This window comes from Bos grunniens, chromosome 13 (genome assembly GCF_055505025.1).
Source record: "Bos grunniens cultivar Pamir isolate PY7600 chromosome 13, Bosgru_T2T1.0, whole genome shotgun sequence".
Classification (NCBI taxonomy): Eukaryota; Metazoa; Chordata; class Mammalia; order Artiodactyla; family Bovidae; genus Bos; species Bos grunniens.
This window is the reverse complement of record NC_141177.1, coordinates 45,758,258-45,773,326: the sequence shown is the minus strand read 5'-3', so window position 1 is coordinate 45,773,326 and position 15,069 is coordinate 45,758,258. Positions and strand designations below refer to the sequence as shown.

Below are 15,069 nucleotides of genomic sequence, written 5' to 3'. Positions count from 1 at the left end.
ACCAAAGATAAAGGGATGAATAAGATCCACCCCCTCCTCCCAGGAGTGGCTCCTGGACCCTTGCGGCTGGCTGTGCTTTCCAATCTTTTTCCCTTTGGGACATGCAGAAAAAAATAGTTTGGGCCCATGGGGCAAATAGACAAGGTCACTCAAAGCTGAAGGCATCGGGGCTGGAGATTCTGGGCTGCCCAAGCCTGACCGGACTGGCACACTATTTGGGGCACGTCATGTTGGGAGGCTCTGCCTTCCAGAACAGCCACCGGGTCAAGCACCAGCATTCAAAGTAAAAAACCCATTCCTTGCTCAAAAGACTCTTCTAAAAACTTTGTCTAGTTACATGTGTTACACTGGTAGTACTTTGTATTATTTTCTCTTTTTTTGTATTATTTTCTTATTGCAAGAGTTTAGCATACAAAACAAGGGTTTAAAGAGTTTGGAAAGCTAATCTTCTGAACTCTTTCTTTTTATGGCACCATATTTAACGTTTGGTTTTGGTTTTGGACCATGTGCTTTTGAGACCAAACAACTAACTGAAAAACTTTTGGAACCACACATATTTACAAGTTGGCTTTCACATAACATCTCTTGACTTATTCTGCATTATTTTTTAATTTCCCCAACCAGATGGTAAATGCCTTGAGAACAGGACACTCATCTATTTTCACTGCATCTCTAGCAGTGGCTATCACTGTGCTTACTGAGCACCCGTCACTGTTCTTAGTGATTTCTGCTACATCTTTATAATAACAAGAATGGTGTTATATCCACTCCCACTTAATGGATGAACAGTTGAGACTTAAAGAGGTTTGGTGACCTCACAAGGCCAAGCTGGTATGTAGCACAGCCAGGATTTGAGTGAGGTCTGTGTGGCTCCGGAGCTGGCATGAAGACACTGAGAGAGGGGTGCTGGGATCCAAGTCCCATTGAGTGTCAGGTGTTTTCTGGGGAGATGAGGGCATGCTCCTGAACTTAGGGCCTGCCTGGCAGGCATCAGATCAGCTCTCAGAGGACTGTAAGGTAATGCTGTAAAGATGTGGTGAAGGCAGAGAAGGCTGGAGGCCAAAGGGTGGGCGAAAGGCAGACATGGGCTCAGAAATCTGCCCTGGGAACTCTTCTTCCTTTAGAGGAGTCCATCTTTCTCTTGATTTGCTTTGTTCACTTGTAAAATGGGAATATTTTATAAAACCGGCACACACTATCTAATAGGGTTGCTGTGGGGCTCAAATGAGATTGTGCAGCTTTCCAAAGGGTCGCTGGAGACTGTGGACCCAGAATGCCTGCAGAGTATCATCGGCCTAATTCACATTAGGCCCCAGGCACAGCAGGGCATGCATATCCTGACACATGTATATCCTGATACATGTATATCCTGACACAGCATTGCGGCCTAGTTCCTTAACATCGGGGAATCAGTCTCTGAATCTGAAAATGGGGGTGATATCATATAATATGCCTAGCACATAGTTCCCTGGTGGGTCAGGGGTAAAGAACCCACCTGCCAATGCAGGAGACGGGTTTGATCTCTGGGTTGGGAGGATCCCCTGGAGAAGGAAATGGCAACCCACCCTAGTGTTCTTGCCTAGAGAATCCGATGGACAGACGAGCCTGGAGAGCTACAGCCCATGGAGTTGCAAAAGAGTTGGACACGATTGAGCAACTAAACAACAATAAGCACATAGTAGGTGCCCAGAAATGGGGGTGCTTGCTCACCTCATCTCGCTGAAGCCAGCTTGGGCAGCCCTCTCAAAGGTCACTTCCCTAGGCTCTCCAGGAGGGGGCAGCAGAGAGCCATCCTGAAGGGAAGGAGTCCTGCCTGGGACTGCGGCTCCTTAGGGAGGCCTGGCTCCAGCCCCGGACAAGGAGTGGAGTTTAGCGGGCCATCCTGTGGACCTCCTGACCCGTGGCTAGTTTTCTTGGAGGGAAATTCCCCTCTAATTGCACTGGATAAAATCTCCTGATCTTTGCCAAGCAGTAGCCCCACCCTGGAAGACAGCCCCTGGGGTGATAATTTCTGGAGCCTCTCCGGGTTTTATGCTTCTGGAACCTTCCAGAAGGTTCTCTCTAGATCAAGTTGCCAAGTCCACACCATGCCCCAAATGTAGCAGAATAACTAAGTGGGTGGAGTCTCTTAGTCCCCGCTCTGTCCCTGCTCTGAGTACAGTCCTCGGTGCCTACTTGGTGCTCAGGAAATGACCCATCCAATGACTGAACGACTGAATCTGCCCAGAGGTATTTTTGCCCAAACCTCACTGGGAGGCGACGGCTCTATGGTCTCCACCATGAGTCTTGAGGACGGCGACCATATCTTAACCATCTTTGAACATCTGTAGCGCAGCACATGGCCTTCCCAGGTGGCTGCCAATGCAGGAGGTGCAGGAAACACTGGTTCAATCCCTGGGTCAGGGAGATGCCCTGGAGTAGGAAATGGCAACCCATGCCAGTATTCTTGCCTGGAAAATTCCATGGACAGAGGCACCTGGCAGGCTACAGCCCATGGGGTTGCCAAGAGTCAGACACGACTGAGCACGTATGCAGCAGCAGCAGCCCAGGGACACTGGGCCCTGAGGCTCTGAGTGCTGGCCCTTGGTTTAGAGGACATGGACGTGCTAGGACTTCAAGTGTCACTGGGACCTCCGCGGCTCAGCCCTGACTCTCCATCACAGCGTGGAGAAGGCCTTGAAGCCTCTGACCGGCAGTGGAAGCCCTGTGTCTTTTGATGTCCTGGCCTCCTCTGTCCCAATACTCTGTCCTACCTGCTCCCAACCCCAGCTCCAGTCTGCCACCTCCTGGCTGCAGCTCATCTGCCCATGTCTCCCAGTCCTTCTATACTTCCTTTCTCCCTCCTCTGGGAAGTCTTGGGTTTTTTTATGATTTGTTTTTTGACCCTGTCATGCTTGGCATGTGGGATCTTAGTTCCCTGAGGAGGGATTGAACCTGTGCCCCCTGCAGTGGAGGCACTGGAAGCTCGGAGTCTTAGACACTGGACCTCGAGGGAAGTCCATGGGAAGTGTTCTTGATCACCTGCTCTTGCCCTCACCACATCCCTGCATATACCTGCACTGAGGCCCCTTCCCCAAATAGCTTTAACTACCCATCTCCCTTCTGGACTGTGACCTCCTCGTGACATGGTCTCAGGGCCATTCATACCCCATGGGCACACAGGGCCCAGCAGAGTGGACGCCATAAATGTTTGTGGAATGAATGAACGAGGCCTGCCCACCAGCCCACAGAGCCCTCTTCCCACGAGCTCCTCAACAGGACATGGGGAATTTCCTCCAGGATGTCCTGCTGGGCCCTCACACCCACCCAGCTGGGACAAGATGTTCCAAACACCCCCAGCAACAGCTTCCCTTCAAGCCAGCCCTGGGACTCCGTTCTCTGTCAGCACAGAGCTCAGGGTTGCCAGGCTGCCCTTCCCAAACACAGCTTGATAATGACAGCTCTGGGCTCAGGAAACTTCCACAGCTCTTCTTTGGTTCTGCAGGGTTAGGTCTATGCTTCTTTCTTGTAAGCCCTCCAAGAGGTCACTTACTCCCTGTAGGCTACCACATGGCTGGTGAGTTCCCGACACACCTGTTACCCCTCGTCACAACGGTTTCCCTCAGGCTTATCTGCAACTAAGGGCCTCTGCCCGTGCTCTTCTGCTTACCAGGAAGCCACCCCTCTTTGCCGCGACCCTCCTTGTTTGACCTGACTGCTGGAGCCTCAATGCTGCTGTGTAAGGATGCTCACAAACTCACAAAGCCTGTGTGTCAGCTTCTCCTGAAGTGGGCTGCGAGCTCCTTACATTTCTTCCCAAACGCCTGCCCTGCTCTATTCCTGGCACCCTCCCTAGACTGCAGACTACTGCCCTTTAGCGAAGAGGGAGGGCTGAAGATAGGCTCCCAGGATAACCCCTAGAAGCCCAGTTCCCATGGGGGCCTCACCTCCAGTACTCCTCGCTGGGGCTTGTCCTCTGGAGGGTCTGGTTGAGTGCCTGAGAGACGTTGCCAAGCATGGCAGAAGGCTGCGTGCTCTTGGTGATGTTGGGGTTTTCCAATATGCTCACACAGTTGGGCGTGTTCCAAGGGTTATCACAGTAGGTCCAGGGCAGCACGGACGTCAGGGACGAGAAGAAGTAGTAGAAGGCGATGCAGACGACCACATTGTAGTAGATGCCGATGTATGTGGACACCACCATCATGCCGTAGCCCACACCTGGGGGAGGGGAAGGGCAGGAGCAGCCTCACACACCTAGCTGAAGGACGCAAAGTTAATTTTGAAGGGCCTGAGGGGCAGGCTTTCACGGAAGGCCACAGAAGGGCCAGGTCAAAGCCTTGGCAGGAGCGAGCTGGGGGCTGAGTAGGGGAGTGGGCGAAGGGCTTTTGTGTATGCATGTGGTAGGAGGAGAGGGTAGAGGCCAAGTAAACAATGGATCCCAGCATGTGTCCCTGGCCTTGGCCACTGAGGTGGACCTCGGGTCAACACCCGGGTTCCATAGAGGTTGGCAGTCTTTATACAGATGGGTGAGTCAGCATGGCCCCCCGAGGCCCGTGTGTGTGTATGTGTACCCCATCCGGGCCTCACCTTTGAACATGGGGCTGATCCTCCAGACCCCTAGGCAGCCCTGACTTGCAAACTGGCCGAAGGAGAGTTCCATGAAGAAGAGGGGGATCCCGCAGAAGATGAGCATGACGAAGTAGGGGACCAGGAAGGCTCCTGGTGGGCAGGGAGAGGGCTGGCTCAGGGCCAGCTCTGGGGAAATCCCACCCTCTTCCTGCTCAGAACCCGACAGCAGAACCTTTGCAATTGGCTGGGCTTCCAGGAGGGTGTGCCATGCCCTGGACTGGAGCCTCAGTCTGAAGCACACTGCTCACGGCCTGTTTTTGAACTTGACAGGGGTTCCCAGGAAATCTGCTCTGAGCTGAACCCAGGTCCTAGAGCTGCCATGTTTGGGTGGGAATTGATGACTTAACCAAGCAATTTCACATACATTAGCTGATGGGGTCCTCAAATATCCCCTGAATCATTTTGGGGGTGGCTGTTGAAATGCTGGGGGGTATAAAACTGAGACTTGGGAGGTTGGGTTGCTTGCCTCTCTATCTTTTCTCCCCTCGAGGGATCAGGCTGCCAAGGTCAGGGGGTAAAGTTTACCTAAGCCAGGGTGGGGGCAAAGGAGATTAGGGCCAGAGGCCGGCCTGTCTGGAGTGGGGTCTGTCCTGGAAGGGGGTGTGGTTGGGCCATGGTGGCTGGGCTCTGTCCATGTGGGTGGTCCCTGCCCTGTGCCCACTGGGTACCTCCCCCGTTGCGATAGCAGAGGTATGGGAAGCGCCAGACATTGCCCAGGCCCACGGCATAGCCCACGCTCGTCAGTACAAACTCGATCTGGTTGCCCCAGTTGCCCCGTTGGAGGCTGTGGTCCTTCTCGTCGCGCATAAAACCATTCTGTGCAGACAAGAGAAAAGCCACCATCGGCAAGGCATTAGCGTGAGGTGCCTGACCCTTCAGACCTCCCCTAGTGGGGACACCATGGACCCTCCAGGCCCCCAGCCCACCCTGGGCTTCCCCTCTGCTGACAGAAGCTTCAGGCAGGCCTGGCAGAGGAGCACAGAGGGAAGACTGGCTACCAGAGGGTGCCAAGCGGGGCCTCCCTCACCAGCCCCCTAGCACCCTGTGCTGGGGAAACCAGCCCACCTGAGGAGCTGCTGCCAGCATCTGAGAGGTGGGACACTGAGAGGGAGCTCGAGTTGAGAGCCCCCCAGCCCCAGCCCCTCCAAAGCCTCCCCTGTCCCCTCTGGGTGAGGATCTGGGAGCAGCTGAGCCTCATACCAAGCAGCCAAGCTGGATTGGGCACAAAGGGGCCTGTGTCCAGACAGCCCCGCAACCCACCGCCACCATATCGCCAGGCTAAGCATGCTGCCCATAGTAGGTGGCTGTGGGGGAGGGGACGCTGGGCCCCTCCCCCAGCTGAAGGCTTTTTCCAGGGGGCACCTGGTGGTCAGGGCTGTAGGGTACAAGAAGGGGAAAGCAACTGAGCTAGGCCAGACCTGAGGAAGGCATCCTGGGACTCAGGATGGGAGGGCCAGAGGAGCCATCTCTAATTGCCCACGACTGGGGAGGGGAGCCCTGGGAAAGCTGACCTGGGCTGAGAGCAGGGAGCTGCTGGCCATGAATTGGAAGAGGAGACCAGAGTTGTAGGCACCATGCCAGACTTGGAGGACAGACTCTGGGGAGTTCTACTTCCAGTTCCCTCAGAAGAACTAGAGGAAGTGACTCTAGAAAAGGGTCTCTGAGCTGAGAGAGCATGAGCTGCAGAAGAGGGGGCTGGTCAGGAAGAGCTGATGAGGGGTTTGCCCAAAAGGAAGGATGCGGGCTTGCCTGGGGAGCTGTGGGGCTGGACTGGGTGGCCTGAAGCCCCACTGAGGACCCCAACCCCACAGTTGGGATTAACCCATTAAGTCCCTTTATAAGTGTGAGCAGACCGGTCCCCCATGCCATGTCCGTTCCACCCCTCCCACTGACTCAGCCACCCTGAACCAGAGCCTGCGGGGTCAGAGGAATCTCAGAGGCAAGGGAGGACCCAGAGAGTCATCAACAGAGAAGCCCAGAGACTCCCTGAGTGACACAGTCTCCCAGAGGTGGGCTGTTCTCCTGAGAGAAATGGCCAGGGTCCTTGAGGACACCCAGGATCAGAGACATAGCCGCACAACCTACCTGAGGTACAGCATAGTAGTGACACTGACCCTCAGTTTGAAAGAGACAGATTCAAGGCATGCAGGCAAATAAACAAGTGGGCCTGGTGCCTTGACATGCTGCTGGACTCTGACACTGACCGACAGGTGCAGAGTCGGGGAATGGTCTCACCGGCCTGCGCCTTCCAGGAAGGCCTATTTGGGAAGGCAGGCCCAGAGGCCCCAGTACCTGATGGTGGCCCTCCTAGCCATGCACACTTTGCTCTCAGAGGGCGCATCTGGGGGCCGCTCCGGGCTTGCACAGCACATGGGCACTACTGCACAGACACCCTTGTCCTTGCCAAAGGTGTCACCTCCCACCCAGCACTGCCCAGAGGAGACCCTGAGCCTCACATGGTCCTGGGAGGTTTGGGGCCCAGTACCAGGAACCCTTCACAGAGCACCCAGAGCCGACCAGCAGAGCCTGTATGCATTCATTCACAGAGGTTTACAAACACCTACTATGTGCCAGGCCCTACCTCAGGCTCAGGAAATTCAGAAGGGAACAAAACACACCCAGACCCACTCAGAAGTCCAGGGGGAAGTAAGCCATTAATGAGATAAACACATAATTTTTGCATGCAACTTCAACGTGACCACAACGAGAACGTGAAAGGATGACTAGGGTTGGGGTAGGAGCAGGGTGAGGTCACAGAAGGCTGCCCCGATGAAGAGGCTTGAAGGCCACCTTGGCCCTGAGAGAGGGCAGCTCCTAGTCCTGGTGTGACAGGTCCCTACAGAATCCCGGCTAAGCCTGTCACCACCTCCTAGGGGACAGGCCTAGCAATAACAGTGTGGGGTCCAGGGAGCACTTTTTCAGAGGGCATGAGGCCTGCCTGGAGTAGTTTATCCATTCCCAAACAAAGCCCAGCCAAATAGGCTTCCTGTATGTTGATCCTACAATAACAGTTTTATTCTGTCTGAGGCTTGTTTACTTAGGGGCACAGTGCAGAGTACATGGGTGGGGTCACGAAGCAGCAATTATAGCCGTAAGAGAGACAACTGAGGATCCAGGGTGGCCTCATGGGTGGAGCAGGGCAAGGCCTCTTGCAGAGACGGAGGTCCTAAGGTTTGATGTTCAAGGCCTGACCAGGTGGGCCTCTGAGGTCTCTGCTCCTCCCTTGGTGTGGAGGGGTCTGGGAGGGTGGCCAGCAGCGAGTCACAGGCTGACTGAGCCCTCAGGAGTCAGGTGGCATTGACGAGCAGCACACTACTGAGCCTTGCGCTCATCAGTTCAGCCCTGCTGGCTGTGCCCCTTGGAGGCCCGAGCCTGGGGGACTGGAGCCTGGAACTGGAGTTGGGGCTGGGACTGTGGCGGGAAGTAACAGACAACATGAGGGGTCCACTATGCAGAAGGAGGTGCAATGACCCAAGTGGTGGGAGGAGCTCCCAGCAGAAGCGGCACCAGCCGCTGCCCCCTGGCCCTGTATCCTAGCCCTTCAGTGCCCCATTCAGGAGCTGTGGAGGGAATGCTGCCGTGGGGGCCTGGTCCACAGCTAGGCCTCTGACTTTTCACTCCAGTGCAGCTATGTGCAGGCAGTCTGACTGGTGAGGGCGTGGCACTCAGCAAAGGACAGAGGAAGCCCACCTTCCTCCAAGAACACTGGAGGGAAGGGTCCCTCTGTGGGGCTTCCTGGGGGCTCTAGTTCCCTTTCAGCCCTCCTCTGGGGACTCCCCTCCACTTCCTTCCTGGACAGCAATGCCCAAGGCCAGTGAGACTTTTCTAATGCTGCACAAGTTTTTTTCTCCTTGCATAATTTTCCTCATTCTAAGCCCTCCATTCTTTTTACCTGCTGGGTGGAAGGCATGTCACTGATAGTAACAGTCCCTGTTGGCTCTGAGGTGCCCACAAAAGAATCTCTTTGTGCTCATAGGTTTGACCCAGACTGGTGGCCTGTCTGCCAAGCCAGCTCAGCCCTGCCGACTGGCCAGGCTCCAGGCTCCTGCTGCCCATCACCCATCTCCCACTGTCTGCTGCCCCTCGCTGCCCTCCCAACCTCCCTCCCTCGCTCACACCTGGGTGGTGCGTTAAACCAGAGTGGTCTGGTGCCCTTCCGGGTTGGTCCCTCTTCCTTGGACTCCCTGGATAGCCCCTACCCTCACCTCTGACTCGTCCTCATAGGCCTCATGGGTGATGTCCTGGGTGGGGATTGCCTCGCCCTGTGCCCAAGCTTCCCCAGGTTCAGCAGGATGCAGGCTGTGGGACGTGCCTTCCACGCCTGTGTGGAGGGGCTGGCTGATCATCCTCCATGACATCTGCCATGCAAAGACATACACATGTAAGACCCTCAGCGCCCCTGTCCTAAGAAGCAGTCATTGAGGCAGCAGTGTCCATGCCTGCACAAGGATCTGCGACCAGTCTTGGGTTCACAACCTCCCACCCCATCCCTGCCCAGGAGGGTGAGCCACACTGAGCAGTTGCTTATGTAAGTCCTCTCCCTAGCCCTCTGCCCTCTGTTTGTTCACTGTTCTGGGTGAGCTCCTAGAATTCAGGCAGTTCAGCTCCAACGGCAGAAACCAGAGCTCCCCCAACCCCACACCGCAGAGGTGCCCCTCCCTGTTCCATGTCCAGACTCAGAGGCAGCCCAGATTTCTGCTCTGGGTGATAGCTGTGCCCAGGCTGCCAACTCCCGCCCTCCAAGAGCAGTGTCCACTGGATATTACTGTGAATTGAGAGCTCTCTCTTCTGCTCGTGGTGGACACTGAGGACTCCTGGAGCAGGCCAGGCGGGGCAGGCCCTGCTGGGAGCCGGCAGGCTTCTTGTCCAGGACTCTGAAGCCCCAGGGTTTGCTCAAGGGATGAAGTCCTATCCTAGACAAACTTTGCAGAGGAGAACGGGCAAGACCCTATATCCTAGACTGACCTTGAGCCAAATCCAGATCCCTGGCAGCCTTCTCTGAGCTCCAGAGCGGGAATTCAGGCAGAACAGCCATGACAGTAAAGCGTGGCTGCCTCGGGAAACCCTGTGACCTAACGCCCTTTGGTTCTTGGTTCCCCAACTTGTCTTCCTGAGGTAGCACCTGCCCTGCAATGACAGAGCCTTCCATCCTTCAACTGGCTTCCTGATCCAGACACGTGAAAGAGTCAAGGGCTGGGCTGGAGGAGCAGGACCATGGGAAAATCTACCCCAGACTCGAGCAGTATACAGGGGCTATTAGTGTCTCCAGCCTCAAGGAAAACCTCACGGCACCTCTCAGGAGATCAGGGCCTCATATGGGAGGTGAGAGTGGCAAGGACGTGCCCAGTACCGTTTCATCCCAGAGCCCTGACTAGCAGAGGGCTCTGCTGGTATTGACTTGCCAAAATTGTGGACGGCAGACAGGAGATGCAGCCTAGGCATGCCGGGCTCCACTCCAGACCCTGGGAGTAGTGACGGGACCTTTGGGTGGGCTCTGTCTCTGCCCTGGCGCCCAGCAGTCCTGCCCTGCACGGTGGAAGCCGTGAGCAGCCTCTGCCCCGTCGGCTGGCAGCGGGCTGGCATTTTGGAAGTGGCTTTGGTTGCTGACCCTGGCAGTCCTGAGGGTGGAGGGCAGCCCTGCATAATGCTACTCCCAAACCCAACCCAGTTCTCCCTAGAGGACATGCCTTCTCTTGCCTTCTGGAGGTCAAGTCAGGATGAGCTACAGAGAAAGAAGGTGACCGTCCCAGTCCCCTCTCCCTCACTGCCGTCAGCCACACTGTGCCTGCCATCCCTGCCCACCCCCAGCTTCCAGGGATGAGGGCACACCAGTGGTGCCCACCCCACCCGGGCCCTAGTCCTGAACACTGGCAAACATTCCGCAGGGTCTGTCGCCTCCCAGCTGAGTTGCTTGCCTGCCCCATTCCCCCATCCTCACCATGCAGCCCCTGTACCAAGTTCCCCTGCCCCCTCACCCACTCCCCCATAGGAGTAACTGCCATGGCACAGACAATGGGGCCGAATTGATTAGTACAATTCCTGGGCACCTCTGGCCCATCTCCCCGGGAGCTAGGACAATGCAGCTTTGATACACAGAGCAGATTCTCAGCAGGTCCTTGGGTTGGGGGAGCCCTCACACCCCCATTCTCCTCTCCTGTGGCCCTGCCACACAGCTAACTCTTCCTGCTCCTTTGCACAGTTGCAACTTTCTGCATCACTTTTGCTGGTGTTTGTCTCCCTGGCTGGCTGTGCCTGCCCCTCCATGGCACAGACCACTCAGCCCCTCTCCCCACCTCCAGTCCTGCCTCCCAGTCTGCCTGGCACCAGAGAGGGGGCTCAACCTCCTGGAAAATGACTGACCTGTTCTGGGGAGGAGGGGTCCACAGGTCCCTGAGCCGCCGCCATCTTGGGGTGAACACTTGGAGTGGAGTGCGTGTGTCTCCTCCACTCATTCATACCTCTGCCAGCTCCGGGCGACACTGATGCATCCCCTGCCTCTTCCATTGCCTGCTGGGCAGCATCAATTACTTTTACTTCATCTACTCCTGAAGCTCTGCTACCCCCTCCCCTGGCCCTCCCACTTGGGCCAGTTCCCATGCAGCCCAGCGCGGATGCTCCACAGCTAGAGTGAGGCATGGGGCTTGTTGTGTTTCTCCCTTGTTCCCAGCAAGTTATTGGAACAAAACACACACACACACTCACAACCACAGGGTGAGGCAGAGCAGGCACAGAAGAAAGAGAGAGAGGGCGGCTCATTCCCATTCTAGAGTGGGGTCTGGGGCCCAGATGCTTCTGAGCATACAGGCCTGGCACTTGGTGGGCTCCTGGTAACAAGGTTGGGTACCTCTGGGCACTAGAGATGGTGAAGGGGCAGGGAGAAGGGGACGTAGCCACAGGGCACTACCAGAGCATCTCAGACTTCGCAGAGTGCTGTGGCCTGAGGGGTGATGGGCACTGGAGCAATCCCCCCAGGACTTGGGGATCTCCAGCCGGCCAAGATGGTAGAGTGTTTCCTCACAGAAGAATGTGACTGACTGAGTTGTGGCCACAAAAGAGTTGTGGCCTGGTGAACTGCGCTGTCACCTGTCTGAAGAAAGACAGCATTAGCCAAGAGGGCAGCTGCAGAACAGACTCTTGAGGATTAGCATTGCGTCACCTAGAACCTGAGGAGGTCCCTCTGGAAGAGTGTGCTGAGTGGTCTGGGTAGAACGTCACTCAGACCCTCAATCCCTCTTCTCTGAGGCCACACTCACTGGTCAGTCTCCAGTGGGTGCTGGGACACCACAAACCAGTGACCAGGAAGGTGGGCACGAGCGTTCTGGTGCTGGGAAGACACAGCTTCCAGTTTTTGGAAACTGATGGGTGGGCAAGGTACAAAGTAGGATCTTAGTAACCTAAGATCAAGCATGAATTCTGATGTAAAGGACAGCTTCCCTGTGAGTTTGGTAAGTGTGCTGACGCCAATGGGAACATGGTAGGATGATACCATTTTAACCTTTTTTGTTATTTTCTTAAAAATATTTATTGGGCCTTTTGGGTCTAAGTGCAGTGCACGGGCTCTTTGGTTGTGGTGCGACAGCTTAGGTGCTCTGCGGCATGTGGGATCTGAGTTCTCTGACCAGCAGCCTCGAACCCATGTCCCCTGCACTGCCAGGTGGGTTCCTAGCCACTGGACTACCAGGCAAGTCCCAACATCATTATTTTTAAAGGGCAAAGTCTTTAGAGTCAGACAGGCCTGGGTTCAAACCCCAGCTCTGGTGGATCTCCCTCTTTGTATCTCCTTAGGCAAGTTACTTTACTTGTCTGGTCTTAGTTTCTTTATCTCTATAATAGGGATCATATCTACCCATCTTTGAAGCTAGTAAGCATTATCAATAATAGTAATAGATAATATATATGAAGTGCTTACTGTGAGCCAGATGCTGTCCTAAACACTTCATATTAATATATATTAACTCATTTATTCCTCGAGGTGGGTATGATACTATGCCCATTTTGGGAGAGAAGATGGGGAGTGATCTTGGCTCAAGCAAGTCTCCCAAGAGAATGGCCTCAGACGCTAGCAACTGAGCTGCTTCCAGGCCAGCCTCATGCAGCCGAGTCCCCAGACATGCTCTGCTGACTTCCGCTGACTTCCTGAGAGTCCAGACTGAGGGCCAAGCCCCTGGCTGGGCCACCGGCTCCGGGAAGGCCCAGTCACCCATGATGCCCAAACGCTCACTTCCACCCAGGGTGGGCTCTGTGCTTTGGCTGCCCTGGCCTGGGCCAGGTGCCCAGAACAGGCAGCCCTGGCTGGACAGCTTTCTCTGGCTCTGGCCATGGGGACAGCAGGCGGCAGCAGCCCAGCTGGGTACTGGCTGTAATGAGGCCTCATTAGTGGGATCCAGCTGCTCTAGCCCTACTCAGGGAGGCCGGCTCCCCCAAGCCCGCCTCTGACTTTTCTTAATAAAAGTGGGCATTCCTCCAGAGGGCCAAGGAGCCGAGGGGCTTTGTTTGCAACCTGTGACTCTGAGGGAAGGTCCTGCTGAGGCAGGACTGGAACGTGCTGGGGTGCTGGGGCTGCTGGGAAGCTGTGTGAGGGGAGGGGAGGCCACAGAGCTGAGTCGGTGGGCTCCAGGGGGCCAGGGTGGGGAGGGAGGCCAAGTGGAATGGAGGGCAGGTCCTAGGTCCAGAGAGGAAGCCTGAGGAGGTTGGGCTTTTTCCTCTGGATCTAGATATTGTCCATTTCACTGGGGAGGCAGCAGTTGTGAATCCAGGATCCCCAGTCATTGTGCAGGCTGCCCTGGCTAGGACAGCACCTCCTCTGTGCTAGTCCTTGTCATGTAAGGAGAGTGCCCACTGTGTGTTGGTGCCTGAGATAGGAGAAGACCTACTGTGTGTCAAACCGCACTAGGACGGCACCTAGTGTGTGCCAAGGCCAGTGCTGGGAGAGCACCCACTGTGTGCCAGCCCCATGCCAGGGAGCCCTGGTGGTTTGCTGGGTCCTGCACTAGACGAGTGTCCCATGTATGCCAAATTCTGGGCCAGGTGAGGACCCAGGATATGGTCAGCGCTGAGCACGGTGAGCATGCACTGTGCACCTGGCACTGTGCCAGGGGAGTGCCCAATGTGTGCCACGTCACACTGGTTGAGCACTTGCCACAAGCCAGGACCCAGGCTGGGTGAGCATCCACTGTGCACCAGGCTCTGTGATGGCTGCTACAGACAAGAAGCATCTAAACACTTTTGTCAAAGCATAACAGAACACGTCAGGGTGGAACAGCCCCAGGCGGCCTGTGGTGCTTTCAAAGCCTTCTAGGACGATTTAGATGCTCCAGCACCAGGAGCCCTAGCCTGGGTGACTCTGCTCATCATGAGGCTTCCCAGTAGCAGAGGTACCCAATGCAGCAGAGATGTGGGGAGAGACCAGTAAGACTCACCAAGGCCTATCTGCCCAAGATGCTATATGAGTGGGGAGCAGGCACAGGGGAGGGGACTGAGGTGGACTTCCTGTGAGTCCATGGGGTTAAAGCTGACCCAGTGGGGCTCTCCTGTCCTGGCTCCTCTCTACCAGCTCCCTGTCCTCTGAGCCCCAGGAAACCTGGCCCTACATGTGTATAAATAGAGGCACTAGGTCTCCATGAAGGGAACCACCCCCCGCACCACCCTTGGTGCCGCCAAGCATCCCAGCTGCTCCCAGGCTCGGAAGCACCCTGGCCAGCTGGGTTCCTGCATGGCCCTGTCCTAGGAGCTGCTGAGGCATGAGGGAGGCAGCTGAGCTGGCCTGGCAGAGCCCATCTGGGCTGGGAGTCGGGGGGAGGAACATGTGTGGCAGGCAGTGGGCCTGGGCACGGGCTGGGAAGTGGCTTGCCCTCCACGGGGCACCTGCTGCATGGGAAGACCAGCAGAGGCTCCAAGGATGACACATGGTAGACACTGAGAAGCCCCAGGGGCCCATGTCTTCACATCCAAGCCTGGGGCACAGGGGGATGGAAGTGAGGACCTCGTGGCCAGGGCCAGCTGCCTGCTCCCGATACAGGACACACAGGGCGACAGAAGTCACACATCTGGAGGGTCCAAGTGCCCCTGGTTTATACGCATGGCCCTCAGCTCCCTCTATTCTGCCCCACCGTGGCCTCTAAGAGAAGGAGCATCCTTCATGATCCTTCATGGTCCCCTTAGGGGACCACGGGCAGCTAGTGAAGTCCAGATACAGCTGCCCAGGTTAGCAAAGAGGGATGGTGCTCCCCAGAGACAAGGGCTACATGGAGGCAGCACTGGTTCTAACTGAGTCCTGAGAATAGTGTAGCCCAGGGTCATAAGCAGAACTGAGAAAGAACAGAATCTCAAGCAACCACTGGGGGTACCCAGGGGACCTGCTATGGAGCCTCAGATGCAGCAGCAGTGGGCAGATGTCAAAGGGAACGAAGGAAACTACGCTCTGGCTATCTTTAGGCACATCCTGGTCTGGAAACAGGCGTC

The 15,069-nt window shown here is 56.0% G+C and overlaps 1 protein-coding gene across 9 annotated transcripts in view; it reads right to left on the bottom strand.

Moving 5' to 3' along the window:
• LOC147360915 (sodium- and chloride-dependent glycine transporter 1-like) overlaps nucleotides 1-15,069 on the bottom strand; it is a 33,045-nt gene that overhangs the window by 8,944 nt on the left and 9,032 nt on the right. For 3 of the 9 annotated variants that reach the window (XR_015139495.1, XM_086333835.1, XM_086333834.1), the window contains exons 3-7: nucleotides 10,969-11,115; nucleotides 8,814-8,966; nucleotides 5,277-5,424; nucleotides 4,567-4,698; nucleotides 3,927-4,197 (exon numbers count right to left, since the gene is read on the bottom strand). Coding sequence is in view for 6 of the 9 variants with exons in the window: in XM_086333835.1 (XP_086189961.1) it covers nucleotides 3,927-4,197; nucleotides 4,567-4,698; nucleotides 5,277-5,424; nucleotides 8,814-8,966; nucleotides 10,969-11,115 (851 nt within the window). In the remaining 3 variants the exon portion in view is untranslated. Of the gene's footprint in view, nucleotides 1-3,926; nucleotides 4,198-4,566; nucleotides 4,699-5,276; nucleotides 5,425-8,813; nucleotides 8,967-10,968; nucleotides 11,119-15,069 lie in introns of all 9 variants that reach the window. The other 6 variants (XR_015139494.1, XM_086333833.1, XM_086333832.1 and 3 more) reach the window with 3 other exon arrangements.